General features: G+C 41.0%; 3 protein-coding genes across 4 annotated transcripts; all 3 read left to right on the top strand.

Moving 5' to 3' along the window:
* The first annotated feature begins 3,711 nt into the window (after positions 1 to 3,711).
* Positions 3,712 to 4,337, top strand: zgc:92591 (uncharacterized protein LOC436997 homolog). The gene is made up of 2 exons (XM_049597656.1): positions 3,712 to 3,931; positions 4,012 to 4,337. Exons 1-2 carry the CDS (start codon positions 3,818 to 3,820, stop codon positions 4,246 to 4,248), a joined length of 351 nt encoding a protein of 116 aa, XP_049453613.1. The 5' UTR covers positions 3,712 to 3,817; the 3' UTR covers positions 4,249 to 4,337.
* A 6,058-nt stretch (positions 4,338 to 10,395) lies between these two features.
* asb10 (ankyrin repeat and SOCS box containing 10) lies at positions 10,396 to 16,869 on the top strand. Of its 2 annotated transcripts, none has more exons than XM_049599180.1 (5): positions 10,396 to 10,846; positions 12,129 to 12,396; positions 13,547 to 14,051; positions 14,599 to 14,712; positions 16,144 to 16,869. In XM_049599180.1, exons 1-5 carry the CDS (start codon positions 10,522 to 10,524, stop codon positions 16,327 to 16,329), a joined length of 1,398 nt encoding a protein of 465 aa, XP_049455137.1. In that variant the 5' UTR covers positions 10,396 to 10,521; the 3' UTR covers positions 16,330 to 16,869. The 2 variants fall into 2 exon arrangements, with proteins under 2 accessions (XP_049455137.1, XP_049455138.1); XM_049599181.1 differs by lacking the exon at positions 10,396 to 10,846 and adding an exon at positions 11,588 to 11,908.
* Positions 16,870 to 18,637: 1,768 nt separating this feature from the next.
* Positions 18,638 to 21,319, top strand: gbx1 (gastrulation brain homeobox 1). The gene is made up of 2 exons (XM_049598130.1): positions 18,638 to 19,464; positions 20,165 to 21,319. Exons 1-2 carry the CDS (start codon positions 19,014 to 19,016, stop codon positions 20,677 to 20,679), a joined length of 966 nt encoding a protein of 321 aa, XP_049454087.1. The 5' UTR covers positions 18,638 to 19,013; the 3' UTR covers positions 20,680 to 21,319.
* The last annotated feature ends 5,554 nt before the right edge of the window (positions 21,320 to 26,873 follow it).

Here is a 26,873-nt window from a genome sequence, read left to right as displayed (position 1 = left end):
GGTGTCATTCATCAATACAAATGTATGAATTTCTAAACAGAAAAAGCAGATAATTTAGCAAATCTAAGAGAACATCAGAGGGTCCTTGAAATGTTTCAGCAAGAACACTTCATGTAAAACCTGTAGACTAATAATATGGATCCCATACTGCTTAGGCTGAATACATATTAATGCTTAAACCACAGCTGACAAGATGTTTGCGTATTTGTGAGCCGAGTTTTGTGTGTACTCCGTGACAGATAGAAATGTGTCTCTTTACATCTTGTTTTGTGAGAATTTAAATAAATAACTGTGACTTGCTAAAGGTTTTCAGTAATGAGCCCAGAGCTATTTAAAACCCAAAACGTTCCCATGATGAAGCTCTTATTAAAAAGCTCCACTGCTTAGAGCTCTTCGGTGATTGCCTTGACACTACTGTCAATTTACTTCACACTCTACAACCTAAATAGCCTACTTGATAGAGAGTGATGTTGCAGTAACTTTCTCACTTTCACTGCTTACCCAATATACCATCCGATGATTCATGATATGGGTGTATCTCAAAATTAAGTGGAGCCTCACTTGTAGGTTTAAAGCTGGAACAACTGGCCCGAGCTTTGGTATGATAGTAAAGAATAGGCATGATGAAGTGCTTTACTATTTAGAGAGATGTGTTTGTATGATAAAAGGTATTATTTGTGTTCAGTTCACCCAAGTGCCTTGGGTCTCATCAATCAAACAGATAAAATGTCGTTGATACAGGAGCTAGGACATATAGTATATATATACACAGCACACACACATCAGACAAGATAGATACATCTTTGAATTGTGTTATTGGCTTATACTTAAAAGGGACAGTTCACCCCAAAATCAAAAATACATATTTTTCCCCTTACCCATAGTGCTATTTATCAGTATAGATTTTCTTGGTGTGAGTTGCCGCTTGTTTGAGATATAAGCATTAGAGATATCTACCTTCCCTCAGATACGAAGCCCAGTTCAGACCAGAGATTCGCAACGACACAAGTTCAGATAGGCAACTACTTGCGATGCGCCATTCTGCAACGTTCTAAAAACCTGCGGGTTCACAACAACACAACTAGATGAGACAGTGTTTCATCTCTATGCAACAACTCTCTGTACTTGCGTTCTGACTTCTGGCTTTTCAGGCTTATTTTGTGGCTGAACACAACTTGTAGCTTCCTAAAATATTGATGGGGATAGTGATAGTGAGATACTGGCTACAGCTGCATTTGTAGTAGTGATGAAACAGACAAAAAACAAACAAAACCAGCCAAACCAAATACGCCTTAATAATGTAAATAACCAGCACCAATAAATCAGTTGATGAGAATGTGTGTGTATGAGGGGGCAGAAGCACACACAGCGAAAAGCAACAGCGACCAGCACGTAGTGAGGACAAAACCAGAGCCCACGGGAGGATGGAGCAACTACATGTATTATTAACATTTTGACTTCACTGCAGATTGACTGTTCAAACAGGTGACGTGCTTTACATTCTGAAACCAGTTGCCAGTGATTTGACCAGCTGAGTTGCAGGTGACACTATCAGCCAGCTTGAGTCAAACTCCGACCAGCCAGTTCACACCGCTGCAACTTTTTTCTGCAATGTCTTAATGGAAGTAGATGGCACTTAGCCTGTGGCGCAATGTGTCTTTCCAGAAATCCCAACCTGGTTTTTCAAAATAATCCACAGACATTGTTGTGAGCAGTTTCATGTAGTAACTATTTCTTTTCTACCGACTTACCGAACGCACAGCTCCTGCTGGCTCACCTACAGAAGCACAGAGCCAGCTAACTTTACAGCTAAGCCGAGAAGGACGCTATCAGTCATCTCACACTGTCAGAAGCACGAGCTTCACGTCCATGAGTAGCTGCACCCTTCCTTCTGTGAGATGATACGATTGGTGGGTGTAGTTTGGAACAAAGAAAATCGTTTCCATACATAACTGCTCACAAAAAGGTCTGCAGATTATCTTGAGTAACCGGGTCATGGTTTCTGGAAAGAGACATTGCTGTTGAGTTTTCCAAATGTATTTTTTGGAGCTCTGAGTACCACAAGCCGAGCGCCATCTAGTTCCATTATATTGAGGAGAAGGCAGACATCTCTATGGTCAATATCTCCAACACTCAACAAATCACACCAGAACAATCCAGATTGATAAACAGCACCACAGGTAAGAGGAAAAATATGTATTTATGATTACAGGGTGAAAAGTCACTTTAAACTGGTATGTCACTAATAGGAAATATTGTATTTAAATATAAATTAGAGATATTGTTTAACTGAACTCTGAGAAATAAAATATCCTTGTGGGATTTGCAGAATAAAATGTTTTAAAAGAAAATAATATGTGCAGTCAAACTCAGCAGACACTGACATTTTTCATAATCAAATCTGAGTTAGTCCTCAAATGCACTATTATTCTACACGACTTCAACAATCACACACTGAGGACCAATTTTGATGTTAAACTTCATCCAGAATAACAAAACAAGAATATCTAAAAAGAAATTACAGGCCCGGAGCAAAAACATTTTTATCCCAATTATCAGCATGAAAATCTTGAATTTCTTTGAGATGGTCTACACATAAAAATGTCCAGGATCAAACACGAGCTTAGGGATGTAAATACAATATTACTAAACAAACAAATCTCCCCATTATCACAAACAAACACAAAAGCAATACCAATGAAAAGCTGGAATACATTCTGTGTACATCAAAAGGGCAGACAAACCCACTAGGGGGCCTCAGATCATAACCTGCCATGGCTTAATGTATACTACCAGCTGCCACCACTGTGCACTTACTGATGCAAAGACACTGGACACTATATATACAGTGTCTGGATTTTTCTGGTATCTGAATGTGATGAGAGAATATGTTGTTAGCACAAAGCTGAAATACTAGTGACCCTTTGCAATTAGTCCAAAATAAGAGTTTATTTAGACACAAACAGTTAATGCACCGAGTAAATACAGTCTGATTTAAAATGATAGAGACTTAGCAAAGTAGTACAATATATTAGAAAGCTAGACATTATTAGTGAAAATTCCCAAACATATCTGCCGCACACTTTATCAGACAAAATGAACCTGGGGCTTTTGGGGCTGGGCTTTTGAGGCAAGTGCCTGCTTTAATCCTGCCTTGCTCATAATGCCATACATTTTTAATAAGCATAGCCTCAGTGTACATTAATCTATCTGGTAACAGTGCAGGTCTACATGTGGATCACCAGTGAGCTTACCTGAACACTGACTGTGGCTACTAAAACGCAGCTCAGAAGTCTTTTCCTGTAAATGTTATGTTATCTAAAAATACCCCTGGGTCCAAAATATTTTGTTCAATACTGGCTACATGGAAGATTACAATGGATTACAGTGAGTGGACTCTACTACAGGTAGACAGCTCCAATTGAAAGGTTTCATGTAGCCTTAAAAATGGTGCAAGTGTGCCACCCAGTGGACACCATTATTATGTGCAACGGTATAACTTCCCCTTTGTTGCATTACAACTGCAGTGCAAAAACAAAACGAACATTACATGTCTGAATAAAAACTAACACGTTTGGGAGGCCTGTAAGCTGCAGTTTTATTCATTCTTGTAGTCATTAATTTTATCTTAATGTGTAGTTTAAGTCTACTCGCCCCACAAAGCAAAGCAGGTGAGCTTAATCAGTCACTAATTAAACGCACGCTACATAAACAGCTGCCCATGAGCCAGAAAACGGGGATAATTATTCCTAAAGAACTTGATGTAGCATTTGGCGTAGTTCATATTGTCAAAGTTAATATTTGACAGCGTTTAAATATGACTAATGATATATCTAAAAAGAAGGGGAAGAGTTCGGGTGAGAAAAAGGGGAAAAGAAAAGCCAAAAGAAGAGAGACTTACGCGATGTACATCTATAAAGTTTTGAAACAGGTGGGTGAAAACACTTTAGCTGCTTCGCTTTTCCTGCCTTTAAAATTAACTAATAACTCCTTCCCTCTCCGCCTACACAGGTCCATCCGGACACGGGCATTTCAAGCAGAGCAATGAGCATCATGAACTCCTTCGTGAATGACCTGTTTGAGAGGATTGCCACAGAGGCGTCCCGGCTGGCTCAGTACAATAAACGCTCCACCATCACCAGCAGAGAGGTGCAAACTGCGGTGAGACTGCTGCTGCCCGGGGAGCTGGCTAAACACGCCGTGTCTGAGGGAACCAAAGCTGTCACCAAGTACACCAGCTCCAAATGAAGACTTCAACACCCATAAAGTTGCTGCGACAAAGATTTCAAACCTGTGCAACAACTGTTATCTGGTTGACTTCAATAAACGTCAGCATAAAAAGCAGATGTGTCTGTATTTATTCTCTTCTTTCATTTAGAGAGGGAAGAGCAGTAACGCGCCAGTATTGGCCACTAGATGGGGTAATTGCACATCTGTCATATTGCAGGCATATTGACTGAGTGTCTTTGATAAGCAGACCTAATTCCTGTACATTACAGCTATACATGTTTTATTTGCAGACAAAATACCTAAAATCAATTCTGTGTGTGTGTGTGTGTGTGTGTATATGTATGTATGTATGTGTGTATATATATATACATATGGACAATAACCCACATGCATGGGGTCATTATGATGCTGCATTTATATAAGCACCTGCATGTATTTGCACAGTGCTATTCGATATTTAGCTGTCAGATTATGCTTTTTGACACACTGGAAATTACAAAGTCAGTCAATTCCCCATCATCACTAATCCCAAACTGTCTGCATAACAGAAGACAGTGTGGTAAAGGATCACAACAGCTGTAACTCTACAATCGGCACATATTTAATACTCTGGATACTGATAATAAATGACAGAGTATTAGTTATTTTTTTGGTGCCTATATTGCAGCATTTGGTTAAGTATGAGGAGGCTGAGTGACATCAAACTTATTTCTGATTGTCACCTACTTTTTTTTTTACATCCTCATATGCACACCCCATGTGTATACATGATTCATCATACACTCTCATTGATCCAAAAGCACCTGTGCATCTTGATGAGACACAAATAAACAGGGGTGCACTGAGACCACATCAGCCCCGACAGGTGTTGAATTAAACAGGTGGATGTGATGTCAAGAGGGTGACATAAATGGAGCCTGATCAAATACTAGCTACTGTCAGTCATACAATCGCTTCTTGATTTGTTACCTCCCGGATTTCATTTATTGTATTTGTAAGGACAACGCACATTGATCAACATTTCTGTAAATGTGCCGGTGCCAAAACATAAAGACAACATTAACTACAGCAAACAGAAATGGGCAAGATAGATCAGAAGTCATGCAAAGCAACAAGCGACAGCAGAGCATCAGTACAATACAATAACACACAGCATGTTAGCATAAACAGACTTGCAAACAACATGAAGCACCAACACACAGATCAGCATTACATTCAGATATGAAGGGCAGCAATAGAAAGTAAACACAGATAAAACACAATAGAAATTGTGTAAGGTCATATGGCCTCTGCAATAAACGCGATGGGAAAGAAGCTCTGAGAGTCAGCTCCTGAAGTGTCAACTCAAATCAGTGGCTATAGCTAGCAGCTAGCTCGTTAGCTAAATCGGTTTATAGCTAGTAGGCTAGTTGCTCCATGTTGTCCCAGGCTAACGTTAGCTTACCGTTAACAAACGACAAACTTTGCGGCTAAACACGATAGAAAGTGTAATTTGACGACACTTACCGATGTTCTGAAGATTTTTCCAGATTTCTCTATTTCCGGCAGGCTGCCAAAAACAACAACAAACTTTAAATATCCCGCCTACCATCAGAAAAAATATACCTAAGATGGCGGCCGGAAGTGACATCTCCTGCTCGCTTGCTGTGGGCCACAAGAAAAATATCATCAAGATATGCTACATGTAATATTGTTAGAGCCCACTGGAAAAAATATGAATGTTTTAAAATAGTAAAACATAAGTATAGATACATCAATTTATTTATTATGTTTACATGTACCACATGATTAGAAAGGAGTGTATGTATTTATCTATATTTGGCTGAACAAAAAAGCCTCAACATGAGAAACTTGGCAAAATCCCACTGACAGCATATTTCTGTGCAAGACAGATAGACAAGTCTACTGTATGATGGATCAAGAGATGGCTTTTAAACAGGGGTAAGCGATGTAATACAGCAATCTGCATGTTTTTCAGTTTGTTTTTTATGTTTGAGGAAGAACAGGTGTAGCCTGTGTCTCTTATTCATTTGTGATCACTCACATGTAAAGACAGTGAATACGCTATGTGACAGGTACAAACTGCTTAACATGCTTTTTATTTATACTTTAAGATAAAGCAGCAGTCTGTTTTAAAAGAACTCTTTTCTGCCTCTGACGTCTTCATCTAAACCCTGATCCATTATTCAGTTAGCTTTAAAAATGGACATATTTATAAACTGACAGAGGAAATAATGCAACATTGTACCCTTGTTATGCATTCTAATCAGGGTTTTAAAAGACGACCCTGTCAACTGAATAGTACTTGATTACAGGATAATGACACTAGCGTTTGCACCAGTCCAATCTGCATAAAATGGAGGAACTGATAAAGGTCTCTCTAATTAGGATGGTGTTTACATCAGGCTTTACATACACCTATTAGGCTACCCTTGTCAACATCCTGCAAAGCCGGGCTCAGTGTGATAATGCACTTGGATGTGACTCCCACCGCTGACTGTTATTGTTGAGATACCCATTTTAGATGTTTCCCAGTATTCTTGGTAATGATGTGAATTCTACAGATGTTATTACGAGGGTGATACAGTCTTTAATGGCAGTAACTTTGTTCATGATTATCATGCCCATTTAGGTTTTGTATCTTGCACCCTTCCACATATCCCCTCTCATGCCCATGCCTGGTGGTAGTCATCGCTGTCTCCTTTAGGCAGACTGCTATGAACACATTATGGATGGATGCATTAGTGAGTGATGCAGAGCCCGGGCTGGCTTGCCTTGTTTTCGTGTGAGAGTGCATCATTAGAAAATGTTCCACTTGGCAGGGAAGCGCGTATTAACTGCAACCGCAATGAAATGAGGTTGTGATAGATGGTTAAAGTTATACAGGACTATTAGGTTGAAATATGAACCTCTCAATTGTCATGATGAAACAAAGGGCTATTTGCGTGGTGATCAGTGCATTGAGAGACAATTGGAATCTGCAAAGACCGATACAATACATTATAGGTAGTGGGCTCAGAGCTGAAAGAGTACAGAAAAAGTAATCATGCTTCCACAGAATAGTTTGGAGCTACTGTTCAATTCAAGGCTCTATAAATTCATTTAGGTTCTCCACCAACATCTCAGCATTGTGATGAGACCTGGGGGAGATTTGCAAATAGGACACCTTGTCTAAGCCCTGTTGTGGACTCTGATGAGCCATATATACATATGAAAGGAAACCTGTGTAGATTGGCTATCAAAGGCCCTTTAATGGCATTGAAGACTTTAAGCAGACTGTGTGTGCCTAATGTGTCCATATGGACTGCCAGTGTCAATATGATATTAAGAAAATTAGAACAAGCCAAGATGTGAATCAGAATCAGCAGACAAAGACATACACTCAGCAACTAGCTTCTCTTTATATAATGTCGCTTGCCAATTAAGCATGCTCATTAAGTCATATCATGTTTCCATGGTGACCTCCAAGTTATTCTACCACCTGAATACAAACTTCAGACCTTAGTTTTCTTTAACTCCCAAGATGTGAACTGAAATGTGCGACTTACACATTAATTGCTCTCTTACCAGTACGGAATTGCCCATGCCAGACACATTCTCGCTTCCTAACAATAAGTAACACATAAATCATTAATAATAGAAACACCTGATGGATAATTAAGTGCTCTGATGTCATGGTGGCACTCTCTCCAAACTTAGACTTTCTTTGGGTGCACTCTGTCTTAAACTAACAACAGATCCAATTGCAAACCCATTAGCATTTAATATTACTGTAATTACTGTGTACATTTCATTATGTTCTCAGTATATTAAATGACTGCTCAGTGTGGAGGGAGGGCTATAGTTTAATCTCTTTCTGTATTACTGTGTGCCACAGTACTCAAAACAGCATTAAGAGGCACATAATCAGAGGGAACTAATTGCCTATGATTGCATAAATGAAGTGCCTCACTCTCATCAGGCCTGTTGCTGATGTCCGGTCTCTTGTCGCCTTGGGAGAGGAAGGCGGTTGACCACAATGCTGAAAACCTTGGAGAGAGCTTCTGGTGGGTAATGTGAGGAAACCAATGATTTAATATGTCCATGGGGGGCTGTGAGGGCAGGGGGTGTTACTACTGCTGATGCTTTTTTTTGTTGCTTTTTGTCATCAGAGTTGCCTCCGCTTCACAGAGGAAAAAAAAAAAGAAAAAAAAGAAACATGAATGCCCACCATTTGAGAAATGAATTTATCGAAGTCGCTGTCTTTTTCCCCATTAGTAAGTGTTTAGTTCAGCGTTTTAAATAATTGCGTTACCAGGAATGATATTTAAAATACATTTGGGAGTCAATGAGGCGAGAAAGTGCCTACATGTTTTGCTGATGACACCCGGGCCATTTGGAAGACATCAAAGTAGAGAGGAGGTAGCCCAGATGCATATTATAAACTCATTATGTATATCATTTAAAAGGATGTACTCCAGCCGCAAAAACAATATTCCTAGTCTCTCTCTGGTAATGTGTGTTTTCAAAGTTGAAACTCTTACTCGCCTTCAGTTTAATGTGGCATCTATTACCAAACTGTAACATAAAATAAATGACCTTGATTTCCATACCAGAACAGTCGTTAAGGTATAGATGAGATGCAGCAATGCTTCCGTGTTTCCAAATGGGAAAGAAGGTAAAACCTCTCCACAAATATCATGTATTTCTCCACCTGTGGTGCAGACCTTGCTTTCCACAGAGCTTACAGGCGTCTTAAAGGACTCTGACAAAGAGGTGCATAAACATACATAAAAATATGTGTGTTTTCATACATTGGGTATCCAATACAACAAATTTTAATAGATGAGGATATCAGAGCAAGTAAATCAATCTCCAGAAACTTCAAGGCAATTCTGAGACATCTTTGCAAGCCATAAAAATCTATCTTTGGTGTCTGGAGACTTTAAAGATGGGATCGGTTTTGCGACTGGATAGAGTTTCTACCAACATTGGAAAATGGTGGTCCATCAGTCAAAAGAGATGTTTGTCAGATGCCTAGCGAGTAGGCTTAAGAGGCTTAATTATGTGCCGTCCCTCTGCCATCAGAACACTACACGTGGGGCAGAGTGACACAGCGGTTGCCAGTCATTCAGCCTAATGTTCTAATGCAGGGAGCCATGCGGATACATAAAATCCATTAAGGCTCTGGAAAGAAAAAAATACTGAGCAGAAAGAGACATTTTGCAAACACATACTCACAGGAGCTTACAAATAAGGCTTTCTTATTTGGTCTTCCTTTAAGGAAAATTTGACCCTTAAAAGTTGCCAAAAAATCCGAAAGTCAGCCATTACTTTTTAAACCTTTTTTTAAGGTTTAACAGTGGAAGCTCTGCTGGGAATGGCAAGAGTATGTAATGCAATTATTTCACCCTTTATATGGACTGTTCTTGTGCAGCACATTTAGAGTAGGAGAGGTGGAAACACACCAAATGCATGGATGGATTACTGAATGTGTTTACGAGGCATAGGCTGATGAGTAAGAGACTCGAAATAACAACAAAAACATGCGAAGGAACTGCAAAAGGTACAAAATAATGAAAAGAAACAGGGAAAACAAGCATAAAGAGACACAATATGACCACAAAGAGATGCACAGGAGCTGCAAAGAGACACAAAATAAGGACAGAAACGGGGAAAACAAGCAAAAAAGGACACAAAACGACAACAAAAATTAGGCGAAAACACCAGAAAGTCTGTGTCTTGCTCCTGTAAAGGAGAGGTCATAGGGACTTTTGCGTATCTGTGTCGAGGGCCTTGTTGTCTCACATTTGGTCTGTGACTAAAGTTGTATTTTTATGTGCTGATTTATAAAATCTATAAATATATCTATCGTTGTTGAGGAAGCATACCTCTTTGCTGATTAGAGTCTTGTCTAATTAAGTAGCCTGTGTAATTTAAAAGATATTTTCTATCACCCCCCGCTAAAAAAGCTTTTATCGCAGTTACAAAACACAAGTTTATTCAACTCATTTGATACTGGCTGCCTGACAGAGACACTTCATAGCTGTTACTTTGCCGGAGGCAAACAGGAGAGGCTCGAGTGGCTGCATGTGAGACATAAAAATAGCATTACTTGTCACACTCCAGGGAGGGTCTCATACCGAATATCAAAACAACTCTGTGAACCAACCCTGTGAACAGCCGGCAGGCACATAGTGGACATTAGCCAGAGAGAACAACAACAGACACAGAGAGACGGGCCTTTTTAGACGCTCCCCCTCACTTAATCACACACTACCACTTTTCTCTGTGAGAGGCAAGCCATTCAGCATGTCGCGAGGCAGCTTTGTCTTCACATCTATGGCCTTACGCTCTCTTGAACTTGACGAGGACATGCTGGAAAGACACAAGTACAAGAAGCAGGTGGCGTCCCATCACTTCAATAGCTATATGCTGAGGAAGACAATCAATGACAGGGCACCGCTGAGGTCCAGCACTGCCATGCCTCCAGCTGTCTGCCAGGACGTGGTCGTCCAGAACGCTCTGTATACGGGAGACCTGGAGGCCATGCAGCACCTCTTTCCTAGAGGATCCACAGTGAACCTCATCATCGAGCCGCAGGGAGGGGACATGCGCTGGGTCGCCACAGGAGAAGGTAGGAGACAGCATCTGTTTTCATTAGAAATTAATTCAGGAATTCATACGATTTGGCACAGCTAAGCAGCTTGATTGTATTTCCTGGAGATTAGCATCCAAAATTAACTGAAGTGAGAGACATTACCTGTGATGTTGTGGGAAAGAGAGAAAGTAAATCACTGCTTTAAAATGTTTTAGAATACATCTACAAGCTATATGTAACTGGTGCATCTCACCCTGACCCAGTATTAGACACAGTGATGCAGTATTTATAGAACCAGAGCACGAGGGAGTATTTATAGAATCTGTATGTCCACCACATACACAGACTGAGGAGTCATGTGTTTGTTCTGTGCAATAATAATCCATTGTATTCAATTCAGGCCTTTCACTGATGTCAAAAATAAGCTTTATGCTTTTTTTATTTTGTGAAACTAACATTTTGAGTCAAGTTTGGGTTGTTTGTCCCTAAAAAGCAATGTTCAATGCTCTAAGTTAAAATGTTGTATGGATACTTTACACTAGTAATGGGTCTTTGCAATACTAAAATCGTTCTGTGTATCAAAACAATGTGTTTCTCCAAAACTTCTGCAAGTGCAAGAGACAGCATTGTCTGTTGACATGGTGTCTTAGCTGAATCAGTGGGCAGGTGACATGTAACACACCAGTCATTGGCTCCCATGCCACTGCGCTGGCAAGGTTCACAGGGTCAAGCAAAATATCACATATCACCACCCTGAAATAACCCTGTCTGCATAAACAACCTGCATATGCACTTTATTTCCTTCGAGACAAGCCGGCCGACTAAAATTTGAATAAAACAATCTAGTTAGCTTCAGTATGGCGTACGTGGCACCTAAAATAAAGTTCCGCAAACAAAAAAAGTACCGCACTGATGTGATCGCCACAGCCAAGGCCTCGGGTTGTGTCCTGCAGTTCTGGAACTCTCTGCTTGTGGGTGATGAGCTGACGATTCTCAGCATCGTGGACGATGATGAGTATGAGTACCTTATAGATGCCATTTATGACACCAGCAACATCGAGGAATGGAAGAACTACAGATTCAACTACAGAATCCTGAGTAGGTTTATCAGAGCTTTGGTGTTATATCACAGTGAAGCCACTAACTGTAAACTGGCTACTTTTGTTGTGTCATGCAAGCAGTAATACTTGTTAAGATGTATGTTCTAATTGACAGCAAAACCCCTCTTAGATGACTAATATGCAACATGTCTGCTTGTTTACAGCGATCCTAAGCGTTGAGCTCAGAGTTAATTTTATACTGTATTCTCTGCTGGCAGGACTATGGTCGCTGAGTTATGAGCAGGAGCTGACCACACCGCTTCACATCACAGCCGGCCGAGGCTTCACGGACTGCCTGAGACTCCTGCTGCAGCGTGGGGCCAGTGTGGACCTTGCACCTGGGGGCACCACTGCCCTGCACGAGTCTTGTGAAAACTGCCAGCCAGAGTGTACCAAACTGCTGCTGATCCACGGCGCCAACGCCAATGCTGTCACTGAAGACGGCCTCATGCCTCTGCACTTATGCACGAGCCCCGAATCCTTCGAGTGAGTGAAGTAGAACAGAACTATAAAGTATAACAAGCACAAAAGAGTAACACAGTCTCACTTTAACATCACTGGCTCATGTTGATAGTGCATGAAAACAAGCTAGCACGTAAGCAGAGAACGTGAAATGGTGGCGCAAGATATTGTTATCATTCAGGGCTCAGTCCAAACCTCAAGGGTGGGGGGGCATGCTCCTCAGGGAGATTATTTATGGCAGCTATATGCACTATTTTGAAGCTGTCTGAGATAATAGAGTGCCAAAAATCTGCACACCATTTGGAAAAAACATAATACTTGCCAAGGATAAAAAAAAAAAAACATCCCATAGAGCCTACATCCTGTTTTGTATTTAATTGTTCTCCAACTGTCTTCATCATTCTGAAACAGGAACACAGCACTCACTGATACTGACTTTTCTTTAAACATATGTAGGGTGGGAATTTAGTCTAAACAGCAATATTAATCTTAAAATCCTATTTTTGTTCTATTATGCTGGAGTAGAGTTTATAGAATAAATGTTAAGCTGATAAATCTGCTAAATTTGAATCGATCCAATAAAAATCTAGACTGCTCTAATGATAGTTGTAGATTTCGGGGGAGACACAGGAGACACGTTTCCCTCAGTATTTAGAACATGTGCATTTGTTTCACTCAATAAAAGCATGAAAGTAGCACAGGACTTTATTTCTGCAAAATTGAAAATTTATTCACACCATAAATTGATGCAAACAAAGTCAACTGAATGCAGGAAATGAACTGGCTGATACTAAATATATGTTGAAATGAACCCTATACCTTTGATTTGCAAATCAATCAATCAATCAAATCAATCAGAGGAACATTTACTCAATTGTATTCATTTTTTTAGGGAATACCATAGATTTGGGGCTTCTGAGAAAACATTCAGGGAAGCACCCCCCACTCAAACTTGATCAAACTTAGTGGCATAAAAGGAGACCCAGCCTAGACATCAACAAATTCAGGATCATGTCTTGTAAGAAAATAATTGTAATAATATCCACATTTACTCCTGTGTTGAATGGAATCCAGTTTAAAGTCAATTTAATTTAACACACTGGAACATTATCATGAAAGTGTACTTCATCTGAAACTCTGCTCTGTTTACATGGGAATACAACTCTGTCTGCAGATGTGCCAAGCATCTCCTTCAGTACGGTGCGGCAATCAACGGTCGCACTCTGGATGAAGACGAAACTCCCTTGCATATTGCAGGCAGACACGGCCTCCCAGACCACACTGAGCTCTACCTGCGCTACGGAGCTGTTCTGGACAAACAGAACATCGAGGGTCTCACGCCCTTGAACGCTGCTTGTTCACAACCCCAGGAGGTGCAGGACCTTGAACGTTACTTCAAGGTGTGCAAGATAATGCTGGAGGCGGGAGCCAACATCCAAATTATGGACCAGGACAGACGCACCCCTTTGCACATGGCCTGTAAGAATGCCAATCCAGACATAGTGGATCTGCTGCTGGCTAACGGTGCTTGTGTTAACGAAATGGACTACGGGGGTGAAGCTCCAATGCACAACATCCTGAAGGTGGTGTGCTACAAGCGTTCCCATCACCCCGAGAGAATCGTCCGTGCTCTGCTCAACCACGGCTCTATTCGGGTGTGGCCCGGAGCTCTGCCAGTGGTAGGAAATCAAAAGATACAAAGATCCTTAGGGATAAAATGTGTGCACATGCATTTCATATCAGCTAAAGCATTGCTGATTGCTTTGTAGTGGTATATTATGTTTACAGCATGAACCAATTATTCATCAAGGTGTCCCATTTTGCATAATTAGCACATACCTCACATGTAACACCTTGAGAAAGAGTCTTGAAACACTAAACACTTCTTTGCAATATTCCAGACTTCACAACTTCACATTTAAATCATTCCCATTTCATGACACAACATGAAGTGTTGCACTCTCTGCGGGAAACAGACTACAACCATCAGTGAACCCACGTGCACTAGACAAAATGCCTGGTTCCTAATTAGGCAAGTGTTAATAGGAGATTAATTAGCACTAATTGCATAATTTCCAGTTAAACCCCTGGAGGGAAGACCAATCTGTTCATTTCACAAGTGTTTAATTACTTTATTTCTTCAGTTCTATGGAGTCACAAGCTTGCTCATGAACTTAAATGATGATTATATGAATCTGTGCTGTGTGTTGTGGTGTTTCTTTAAAGGTTCTGAAGCATTGCTGTGAGTCTCCACACACCATCGAGGTTCTGCTGAACGCCTACAGTCACCTCAAAGTCACAGACAGCTGGGTTGAGGCGGTGCCACCGGAAGTGTTTAAGGCAAGCCCATTAAATAATTATTTCATGAGCTGGGTGCAGTGTCGGTGTTTTAAGACAAATGTTTCGATATGTTGTGGTTTTTTTTAATGTTGTATCTATGTTTTACCTCATCTTCTCTCTTTTTTAATTTCTGTGTGCATGCCAAAAGTTGCATGTTTTGGGGCACAATATCTGGACCACACTAAGACCATGAAAGCTCCATTAAAATCAGTGCTCAGTAAGTTAGTTTTGATAGTTCAACAGCTCTTAACAGCACTCTGAAGGCCCAGACACACCAAACCAGCATCAAAGAACTAGTGAGGACAAAGGCCTGTGTCTCGGCCTAGTTGCACCAAGCCCCAAGGAACAGCAATGAGCTTTGAAGTCAATTTTACATGTTGGCCAAATGTGGAATTCCAGCGTCTGGGTCCATCACATGATGCCATGGGCCCCCAAGGACTTTTCCCCATAGGCTTGCATTGTGAAAGTTTGTAAATCAGTGGATAGATTTTTTTGAGTGTCACAGCAAAATGATTTGTTTCACTGTCAGGATTTGATCCTTTAGATGCCACATTTAATAACTCTGGAAGAGCAGTACAATCAAAGCATTTTTTTGCCCAATCCTTTTGTTTATTACTGTGGGCAGAAGTTAGCCACTCAGCCGCTTAAAGTCTCGGGCGCTACAGTACATCCAGGTAATTTCATACAGCAGAAAACAGAGCAATTTTGGCGCTATGTGCCACTGAGCAATTTTCAAGGAATGAACAGGGCCTCACCTCCAACGATGTATCCAGTTCTCTTTATACATCTATAGCTGCACTTAACAAACTGCAAAGACTAAAGCCAATGGCCAACTAGCTGTATGTTCTTCTGCTTGTGTCTGAGAGGAAATAACTCTCCATGCCAGCAGGCAGCATTAGTCTGTATTCATCATTCAAAAGCAGCTCTGTAGGACGGGTGAGCGCCCTATGTACAAAGGCAGCGCCCTTGCTGCAGCCTGCGGGCCCAAAGCCCAAAGAAAAAAAAAGGGGAACTGCAAAACCAACAGGACGGATTTAAGACACTAGCTAGCCAGTTAGCATACTAACAATATCACCTGATGTTGGAGGAACAAATGATATCTACCATGCACCAAAGAACAATGACACAATCATGAACCATTTCTGCAAAAGAACTCAATGGCGAAAGAAAAAGAGCTGAATTGGCTGGAAAAAAGCAGATAAGGGCTGTGAGACAAGGGCCACAGGCACCCCCAGTGGCCCAACATTGGCCAACAGCTGACCATTGGTTTGGTGTGTCAGGGCTCATTATAGTTGAGGTGATCCTTCAGATAGTAGGACAAACTCTGAAGCCTTTGAATACAGAATTAATTTGTACAAAAACATTGAAATGATATCAGTAAAACAAAATCTGTGCTTCACCAACTGATCTCATGTATTTTAATCCTAACAGAAACACAAAGAGTTCTACCAGTCCATCTTCTCTTTGGAGCGGACCCCTCGCTGCCTGCAGCACTTGGCACGCTGCAAACTCAGGAGCTTCCTGGAGGGCCGGGTGCACAAGGTGGTCCCTAAACTCAACCTGCCCAATTTCATCAAGAACTACCTGCTCCTGGAGTACAGAAACTACATCCATTAAAAACACTTTGTGTTGTGTTAGTGTGACTCCTGATGAGGACAGAGTGCTGCTACATGTGAGGCACGAAGCGGCTGCTCACTGGATAATAAGTCAGCATCATAATTAAAACAGCTGCATCGACTGTAGCACTTTACAGCAGCACACTTAATAGTTTGAAATACATTTTGTGCCACGCATTTCAGGATGAAGCAGCAGCTGCCTGTCACTTTTATTCCAGTTAGTTTGGTTTTGTACCACAAGAGGGAGCTACAGACTAGAGGTGATCAAATAGATAGCAGGTATGCAATTGTATGTTTTATATATTTTCTATTATTGAGATTACATTTTTTAAAACTGGTGCACTTGATAGTTTAGGGGCTCCGATGCTTGTGTTTTTATACATAATGATTATCACGGTAGTTTGATGTTAATGCGCAAAGTGATGGTGTGTTGTACATTGCCTTAAAATATTTGCATAAATAATTATTTCCATCGGTGTTGATGTAATTAGGCGTTTTATATCAAAAATAGGCTTGATGCAAAATAAAATATTCCACCATGGCTGTGTCATCTAGTCATTTTTATTATTATTTCCTGTTTCATGTTATCTCTTTCCTCTGCTTACAGTCTGCTGCTGCTGAGTGTCGTTTTTCTATTTTTCTACACTATCGGTTTTTGTATTAATGACAAAAAAATACATAAAAAAAAATCAGATCTCTGTTTTAAAACTACACCTAAGGTTTAAAAAGATAAGCTGCAAGTTTAAATTAAAAACAAGCTGCAACATTAAAAAGATACCGATTGTAATTTATGCTTTTATGAAGAGATCCTGATAAAGCTGTCCTTCTTTCACCTGCACACAGATGCAGAAATGCACAACGAAAAAGACAAACAAGAGTCCACGAAGTTGCAGCCGTCAGTCGCGAGAAAAAAAAGTTAAGTTGGAGGACTCATTACGGCCACACGACTATTATCTACAGACTTAATTTCACCCATTTACATTATATTGAATAAACAGCAGCGACGATTTTTAGCACTTCTTGTGACAATTAAAATATACAGACTATTTCGTTATAACAGACTGTAGGAGGCAATTTCTATTAGGGCCTACTTCAACCATCCTGCGTTAAGACTTATATTTCAAACGCCAGAAATAGTTGAAAATGATGAGTATTCTATATGGATGTAAATCTGATTTGATCATTACAAATGTGACTTAAAAAATGTTAATAAAAAGTGTAAAGAGGAGCTGTGAGTTGCTCTCCAACAGAAAGGCAGAGGAGCTCGGCAAATGGTTTCAATAGATCACAGAGAGGTGCTGCTGAAGTCACTTGCAATTATAAGAATTAGCCTGGCCTGGCCCTCCACTGCTAATCAGAGTCGGTGGTGATATGTTTATGTCCTCGTGCAATCAGACGACCAGTTGGAGAGCCCGGGCACCCAGGACTCAATAGGGCTAATCATCATCAGTTCCCATTGCCAGTTAAAAGGTGAAATGATCTGCGATTAAAGCAGTGCTTAAAGAAAAGGAAGGTGATTTTTTTTTCACCCTCTGTGTGCATTTTTTGATCAGGAATGAATTATACGCCTCCCTGCGCGCAAAGCAAAATGTGTGCGTTATTTCATGTATAAAAATTAAAAGTTTAAGGGGGATTCAGTTGACAGATGATGAGTAAGAGACGTTAAAGTTAATAATGCACATCTTTTTTTTAATTCCCCCGAGTTCAAACAAAGTGGAGTCCCTCAGATTTGACTTTGGCCACTCTGTGTGTCCGTGTCCACACTGCTGTTGACCTCGCATAAACGCCTTTTATTTGAATCTAATTTCGCGCAGAGTATCTCTCTCCAGGGAACAATTGTTGCAGCACTTCTTTTTCCCCCTCTGAAGCCAAACGCATTGTTTTTAGCCGCGGAGAATAGGACAGAGAGCGGAGAAAACATCTGCCTCTCCTCCCTCCTGACTCTGATGCCCATCGGCCCCAATATTCCAACAAAAGCCACCGTTGTTTTACGCTGTCCCTTGAATCCAGAGTAATTACTTATCATCAATCAAAATTAATAATAGCTGATTGGGTTGGTGTGGTCAACGATTATAGAAGGGGAAGGGCTGGAACAGTCTCTCACACCGTTTTGCAGTCAATGGTGAACCTGGCAAAAGGGGAGGGAGGGCTGGGGGGGTGCGACCCGTCTATTTGGTCTCCACTGGGAAACTACCGCCTCTCAAGACGGCCAAAAAGTCAGAGGCTGAATAAGGAAATGAAGCGTAATTTGAGGAAGATGGATGAGCCCCCAGGGAAACACCCCCTTTTCATTCCTCTTGTATTGCAGATGATAACCAATGCGCTCTCGCCCTCTCTCTCCGCGCGCGCACACTCACACACACATACGGTGCATCGGAGAGGGGCGGAGGGAGGAGTTGCAGAGAGGGGAGAGGTAGATAGATAGAGAGAGCGTGTGTTTATGTCTCAGTGTGTGACAAATAAGAGGGAAAAGGTAGCGGTGGGGCACACAACAAAGCGCCCGACTGACTGACGCATATAGAGTGCAGAGATCCGGAGAAGCAGTCCACTCCCAGGGATGACAATACGACAGAGGATCTACTTTCAATCCACTCTGTCTTTGAACTGAAAGTTTTGCGCGTCGCCGAGGAAAAGGACACCTGCTTTCAAGTTTCCACCAAATCAAAAAAGTGTTTGCCTGCAAAAATGCAGAGACCAGGCGGCCAGGGGACGGCGTTCTCAATCGACTCCCTGATAGGGACTCCTCAGCCCAGACCGGGACACCTGCTCTACACGGGCTATCCTATGTTCATGCCGTACAGACCTTTGGTTATTCCACAAGCTTTATCCCACTCGCCTTTATCGTCTGGTATACCTCCACTCGCGCCTTTGGCTTCTTTTGCGGGACGGCTCACCAACACGTTCTGTGCCAGTTTGGGACAGGGGGTGCCATCCATGGTGGCGCTTACCACGACCATGCCAAGTTTCTCGGATCCTCCGGACAGTTTCTACCCGCCACAAGAACTCCCAGGTCCCCGTTTAAGCGCCGCCGATCCCGGAGCGAGAAGGCAGGAAAGTCCGCACTCTGATGAGCTGCACAGCCGGGACAAGGGCTCCGAGCTGCTCAACTTCTCGGAAACTTTCCAAACAATATCAGGTAAGCTCGGCCTCATTATGTATTCATGGCATTTTAGCTAATCCGAACCTGGAAGCTGGTGCGTAAAAAGTGACCGTTGTGCGTAAAAATGCGTTATAAAGCGGATATTGTTGGTCCATGGCGATAAAGTTTGATCTCAGGGATGCACTCGAATTAAAAGAAAATGTTGCTTCAGTTTTGCCACCATTGCAGCATAACAGAAATATTAATGATACATTTATTCTAGCCCAAATTTATGTGGATGCAACCTGATGACAGTTTATATAAAATCTATCGATCCAGACACATTTATTTGAAAAAGAACAGCCTGCCATTGAAAATATTCCTGAATTATTCTTTATATAATTATAATAAATTGGAGAACATGCTCAATCACATTTAAAGTTAACTTCATTACAATGATTTTTAAAAGGGAGATTAAATTAAACTGTGTTAAGTTGCCAAAAACAGTTGCAGTGAAAACTTACAGAACAACTCCAGGGCAGCTGTAATGATCTTAATATGAGTTCAGTTAATGTTTTAACTTGTAAAAACATTTTAGGTGATTCAGAAATTTGGTTCGTGGCGATTATCTCTACCAGCCTACTGAAGCAGCACAATGATTGATGTCTGACGTTGTAAGCCATTGCGTAATGGTCGTTTTTGGCTCAAGTGACTCAATGTGAATGTGTTTCTTCTTTATTTTTCCTTCACGTTTTAGGTGAGACCAAACTGTACAGCTCAGACGACGAGAAGCTGGACCTAAAATCAGCAGACACGGTGTGCAGTGACCGGGAGGACAGCTCTGCAGACAGCGAGAACGAAAGTTTCTCGGACGGGAACAACTGTGGCTCCCTGTCCCAGAAGAGCAAACTAAAAACCGGCTCGCAGGAGGCGCTACCGACCGGCAGCTCCGCGGGGAAGAGCCGGAGGAGACGAACAGCTTTTACCAGCGAGCAGCTGCTCGAACTTGAAAAGGAGTTTCACTGTAAAAAGTACCTTTCTCTGACTGAACGCTCCCAGATTGCACATGCACTTAAACTGAGCGAGGTGCAGGTGAAGATCTGGTTTCAGAACCGCAGGGCCAAGTGGAAACGGATCAAAGCCGGCAACGTTAACAACCGCTCAGGAGAACCGGTGAGAAATCCCAAAATTGTGGTCCCCATCCCCGTGCACGTCAACAGGTTTGCTGTGAGGAGTCAGCACCAACAAATAGAGCAAGGGACCAGGCCATGAACTCTGATGAAAATCAAAAAATATTATTATTAATAATGATAATAATAAAAACACTTACATTGACTCTGTTCCACTGATTCGTTGAACGCATGAAGCACAAAAAGGAGGACTCGATTATTTTGTCTGAGAGGTGAGACTGAGCAGAGGAGATGGTTTGCTCGCAGACAGATCAATTATTTGGCAATATGCTGTCATTTTTATTTATTGCTGTGTGAATATGTAAATATAAATGGGTAAAAATTGGTACAAATGGGCACTATGAGATGAGACTGTAAAGATTTTTTTAAGTATTTATATGTAGGGCCAAACTGTTTCTGTTGCATGTCCTCATTTGGTGATTTTTTTGTTTTGTGTTTCGTACAATTTGTTGACCACATTTGCATGTAAGGCGGTTTACATTTTTTTGTTTGGCAACTGTAGGAAACACCTTTGACAGCTATTTGTGAAAAAAAGAGAAAAGATGTGAAGGAAATAATGACCAAACAAGGGACAACTGTAAAGTATATTGACCTAATAAATCGCTTTATACGAAAGTTGGAATCCAGATTGAATTATTATTGTATGGAGGGTAAAGTAAATATGTTTTATGGTTGCGTAAAAATGTCAAGGAATGATTTTATCCTGCTAAAATGAAAAAAGTGGCCTATATTGTTGGAACATAGCGATTTATTTTTCAGTGCAAACCACAGTCTGGCGGGTATTTTGATATTATGTAACACATTTTAAATAAATAAAAATCACAAAGACGCAATTTTAAATTTAATAATGAGGATATTTCCACTTCACTTCTAAATTTATGAAAGCGTTAAATAAAAAAAAATGGTTTTCTCTTTGGCATTTAAAGAGCTTCAGCGTTGCAGCTGCAAAGTTCACAAACATTTGACTGTTTTCAGTGATGCAAAGTCTTAGTTTTAATTCTTTATGTTACAAATTATTATTTTTCCCAACAGAAGCACCAGGATCTGAAAGGCACATGTTTTTTAAACAGCAGCTGTGATTGATTTCTCTTCAGGAGGCCATGTTGTCTCAAGTGGACTGATGGATCCCCATTAGACTGAGAACATGCAACACACTGTAATGAACTTATCTATCAGTCACTGCAGACAGAAGCAAACCGACAGCAGCCATCACAAATCTGATAGGTTAAAAATTAAGTTGGTAAAATAATAAAAATGGACTCTGCAAAAAAAAAAAAAAAAAATCATAACAGGAAGTAATTTATTGAGACAATTTTAAAGGCTACTAAAGATGATAGTGTTGCTTCTATGACATATTACATAATGGACCTTTCTTAAATGATAATTTAATTATTGAACTTAATTCTAGAGAGATTTGATATTTAATTTAAATATAGACACCTGTAGAAAAATCTTAAAAATATAGTCATAATAATAATAACAGTGGGAAATTATTACATGAATTTTAATTTTAATTTCATCATTTTTTTTTATTATACATGAGGCAACATGACTTCTAAAATAAAAATATTTTTTATTTTTTTTTAATATTTCCTATAGCTGCATTACAGTTACAGACCTCATTTGCAGGGATGGCTACACTGACACACTGAAAAACATTCTTAGTACTCACTCAAACTAAATATGGAAAACTTACATGGCAATGTAAAATTCTAGAGCAGCAATATTAAAATAATCGCTCACTAAAATAATGTCCGGCCACGTAGCTATCAAATGACAGCAGAGGAGGAAGAGGGCTTGATGTTTTATGCAAACCTTCAGATGTATGTTTCTGAGGCTTACACAGCTTCTCTGAACTGTTTCCAGAAAAGTCTCATGTTGGAATAATTTCACTTCAGCTCAGATGAGAGACGTGATTGTTTTTTCCTGTTTCCAAAATAGACCCAGGCCTCAAGCCATGTTTGAGCCACTGCAGCAGCACCTGTTGAGGTATGGTGATAGGGTGAGAGTCTTTAGATGTTTTATTAATATGTCATTAAATTAAGCAGCATTCTTCTCCATCAGTGGTTAGAATATAAAGGGTGACACTGTTATAAAAATATTCTCGAATACAGCAGGAAACAAATCATAATCGTGCATTTAATTTCCCCTCAAGCCTCTCATGGACACACACACTGAAAATGATTTTTGACCTCAGAGCACAAACAGACATTTCATGACCTGGGCACCCATGAGTAGTAAAGTTTATTCCACTGTCCACCTCATACATCAAGACTGTGACACTTGGATGGGGATTCAAGGAGTGATGCTCGTGTGAAGGAGCGGTGGAAGTTTTATTATGGTCCAAGAGCTGACTAATATAGATGGTCAATTCCACGACGTTGTGCCAGAGTGCAACGGCTATTTCCGTCCCCATGAGCTGCACAGTGGAGGTGACGACGAGGAGCCATGACACAGCTCAGAGGCTAAGGTCATGGTGGTTGTTATGATCTAGATCCTGGGAGTGGGGCAGCTTTATTATAAAGTAAGGGAAATTATTAACTAAAAGGGTGACATCTTAAAGGATTTGATGATTCAAAACACTAAAATCATGTCACTTTATTTGGCTATAAATATAGATTTGTGTGATTCTGTAAATCCTTTATGAGCTTTAATAATCTCTCTGCCATTAAAGCTACTCTTTAAGTGAACACCTCAGTCTCAAGACAGCCTCAGTATCACTCTGCCATTCTGCTACTTGAATCACAAATTGAAATATCAGAAGTTCTCTCCAGCGAAGACATTAAACCATTTCCACATTCCCACCTGGAGAGAGAGAGAGAGAGAGAGGGAGAGGGAGAGGGAGAGGTAAGTGAGGGACCTCATTACTTGCTGCTTGTGTGAGTGCAGACTGCTCAGCGCCGACTGCAGGCCTGACTTCTTGGGAGGGTCCGGACGGTCGTGGCTACAGTGATGTATGGGCAGATGCATCAAATCGCACAAGATAAACAAGCGATGAGTTTCATCAGGGCCATCATAGCTTTAATTTGGCTGCCTAATGAGTCAGATCTAGTGGCGGAGATAAGAGTTGTCAGAGGCCCAGCTCTAATGAATTTCTTGCCACTTGTAATCAAGGTTGCCTGTCTGAGGGGGGATGATTAATGGAACCCTGGAGGATTCCCTCGGCCCTCAGCCTTCATTACAGCTAATGCATTCTCAGGCAAATTAACAGAGAAATGCAGGCAAAAGCCAACGGGGAAGGGGAGAGAAAGAGAGAGGGAAGGGGGGAGAATGGGAGAGAGTGATGGGAACAGAGCGTTTATGTAAGACAAAGGAGAGAGAGAGAGGGGAGGATGAGGAGGAAGATAGCATGGTGGGGATGAAACAGCCCCGGTTGGCAGCAGGAGAGGGAAAGAGAGGCAGGGGATGTGCTGAAATCCTCTGATTAGCGAGAGGTTCAAGGATATGGAAATGAAGACATGAGTTTGGGGTTGGTTAGAAAGGGGCAAGGTGCAACATGGATGTACTGGGCAGACATGATGGAGCTGAAATTGATAAATGGATGTTCAGGTCTGGGGGGGATTCAGGAGAGGAGAGATGGTCAGACGGAAGGAGCAGAGTGGATATAATTATTGGTTAAAGAGGTTAAAAAGGGTGAAGGGAGGACAGGAAAACAGGAAGCAACAGTAACCTGTGCAAATCAAAACACGCTGACACAAACGCCACCTTAGAGCAACATTTATGTTACGACCGGGCACATCACTGTCTGCTCGCTAAACAGGCTGTTAAAGTGGCCCGTGGCCAAGCAGCCCCTACATGTTATGGAAATATGGATTTAATGTTTGCAAATATGGTCTCGTCAGGTCTTTGTGTACCCATCCATCAGCCTCAGACCCACCTCTGCAATCTTGGAGGCAATTTGTCTGAGAAGAGGTGGGCGGCAGAGAGCCCTCCTCACTGTTTAGCAGGCCCTGATGAAATATCAAAACACACAGCAGTGCAAGCGAGCGCTCCAGTCTCACCACAACAAACACAAGTGGCCAGGGTCTGCCAAGGCATGAGGAACGGTAATAAATTACAGGACACAGTCTTATAGTGAGATTACCTCGAGAGGTGTGCACTAAATATGATTCTGTTTAGGGTCATTCAAGCAAGGCCTTTACGTTTTGACATAAAGGGAACGTTGACCTCAAAATCAAAATAGCACATTTTTCCTCTTACCTGTAGCGTTATTTATCAATATAGATTGTTTTGGTGTGAGCTGCTGAGTGTTGGAGATATCGGCCGTAGAGACGTCTGCCTTCTCTCCAGTATAATAGAACCAAATAGCGCTCGGCTTGTGGTGTTCAAAGCGCAGAAAAAAATACATTTGAAAAACTCAACATCAATGTGTCTTTCCAGAAATCACGATCGATTACTAAAGATAATCCACAGACCTTGTTGTGAGCAGTACCATGGAGGAAATATTTTATTTCTACCAAACACCAACTGTATCACTGTGCAGAAGGAAGAGTGCATCTACTCATGGACGAGAGTGTGTGCGTGAGATGTAAACATTAATGGCGTCCTCTCACGCCTAAAATAAAGAGTAAAACAACTGGGTCACAACAACTATGTTGGCGAATATGTGGGACTACAGAGACAACCCACACACACATTTTTTGGGAACGTCACAAGCTACACCAATTCTGGGAAAATGTGAATGTTAGAATCAAAGAAATTCTGGGATGTGCAATACCTTATAACTGTAAAGTTCTGTACCTTGGAAATATTAAAGAGAGATTTGTGCTATGGAAAAAAAACAACTATCAGCACAGAGTAACTCAAAATATTTTTGTTAGTAAATGAAATATGATACATGAACTTCAAGATACTGGAAATATATATATATATATATATTTTTCCTTTACCTTTCTGATTATGAAAAGAATGATGTAAGTTATTATAAATGACACTTACGGTTGTATATACAAACTAAAACTCAATAAACATTAAAGTATTAAAAAAAAGGCTTCCTCCTTAGCTGTAATGTTAATTAGCTCAGCGGTGCTAGGTGAGCTAGCAGTAGATGCACGCCTCCTTCTGCGCAGTGATACAGTTGGCGGGTGTAGTTTGGCAGAGAGAAAGTAGTTCCTACATGAAACTGTTCAAGTTCTGTGGATCATCTTGAGTAACTGGGTCATTATTTCCAGAAAGAGACAATGCTGTCTGTTTTTCAAAAGTGTTTTTTGGGACTTGGAGCACCACAAGCCGAGCTCCATCGAGTTCCACTACACTGGAGAGAAGGCAGACATCTCCACGGCCGATATCTGCAACACTCAGTAGCTCGCACCAAAACAATCTAGAGAAGGGGTAGGCAACCTGCGGCTCTATAGCCCCTCTTCAATGACTCCCTGGCCAAAAATGAGGCTACATGGAAATGAATCATGATTATTTTTGAACACTGAAATTTTAATTTATCATTGTTGTAGGCCTAACGTGATTCTTACTTTATCCAGTTGTAAAAAAGTGTAACCTATTAGCCTACAACGAATCAAATAAACGTTTCAACATTTCGTCAACTACACTGTGAGTCATAGCTACGTCCATGGCCTGGCACCTTTTCTCTAAGTTTTGCGGAACATCAAGAGCAATGACTTGTCTTGAGTCTCCTTAGCAAGGCTAGCCGTAGATTCTAAATCCAGAAAGGAAAAGTCTTGGAAATATTGAATTTAATAGTGCACAAACCTGAATAAAACATTTGCTGCAAGGTACCAAACATTCATTAATACCTTACAACAGAGTAGCCACCTAATGGTGAAACATATTAATGATGAGACCTATATAAATGCTGATAAGCTAATTTAGACTTAATAAGGTTGGGTTAGCTTTATCATAAGGCTCAAATTTATTTTGCGGCTCCAAACAGATTTAAGTTGACCAAAAAATGGCTCTTCTGGTACTAAAGGTTGCTGACCCATGGGCCTATAGTGACAAACTCACGGGGAATTATCACCTGACTTTCCACTTCCCCTCAGACCTGAACTTTTAGATCTATTTTAGTGTCTTTTATCAAATTGTTTTGGTTTTTCTGGCCCCAAAATTAGCTCTAGAAACTCACTGTGCACTACCTGCCCAGCACCAAACAGCAGACAGACCCAGTTAGCAACTAGCTGGTGAACATAGTGCAGCATTTAGCCGCTAAAGAGCCAGATATTTCATTGAGGAGATGGTGGAGAGCAAACAGAGATTAAAAAGAGAGTGACAGTTGGACTAACATTTGTCAGGGGGACAAAGCTGGATGTGTAAAAAGGCAAC

Source organism: Epinephelus fuscoguttatus, linkage group LG15, assembly GCF_011397635.1.
Source record: "Epinephelus fuscoguttatus linkage group LG15, E.fuscoguttatus.final_Chr_v1".
NCBI lineage: Eukaryota > Metazoa > Chordata > Actinopteri > Perciformes > Serranidae > Epinephelus > Epinephelus fuscoguttatus.
The sequence above is the reverse complement of the archived record's forward strand: the minus strand, read 5'-3'. Positions and strand labels throughout refer to the sequence as shown.

Coding starts and splice junctions, on each gene's coding strand:
- asb10 (XM_049599180.1), top strand. CDS start 10,522: ATGTCGCGAGGCAGCTTTGTCTTCACATCTATGGCCTTACGCTCTCTT. Junction 12,397..13,546: donor ACGAGCCCCGAATCCTTCGA/GTGAGTGAAGTA, acceptor CTCTGTCTGCAG/ATGTGCCAAGCATCTCCTTC. Junction 14,052..14,598: donor GGCCCGGAGCTCTGCCAGTG/GTAGGAAATCAA, acceptor GTTTCTTTAAAG/GTTCTGAAGCATTGCTGTGA.
- gbx1 (XM_049598130.1), top strand. CDS start 19,014: ATGCAGAGACCAGGCGGCCAGGGGACGGCGTTCTCAATCGACTCCCTG. Junction 19,465..20,164: donor AACTTTCCAAACAATATCAG/GTAAGCTCGGCC, acceptor TTCACGTTTTAG/GTGAGACCAAACTGTACAGC.
- zgc:92591 (XM_049597656.1), top strand. CDS start 3,818: ATGACTAATGATATATCTAAAAAGAAGGGGAAGAGTTCGGGTGAGAAA. Junction 3,932..4,011: donor TCTATAAAGTTTTGAAACAG/GTGGGTGAAAAC, acceptor CCGCCTACACAG/GTCCATCCGGACACGGGCAT.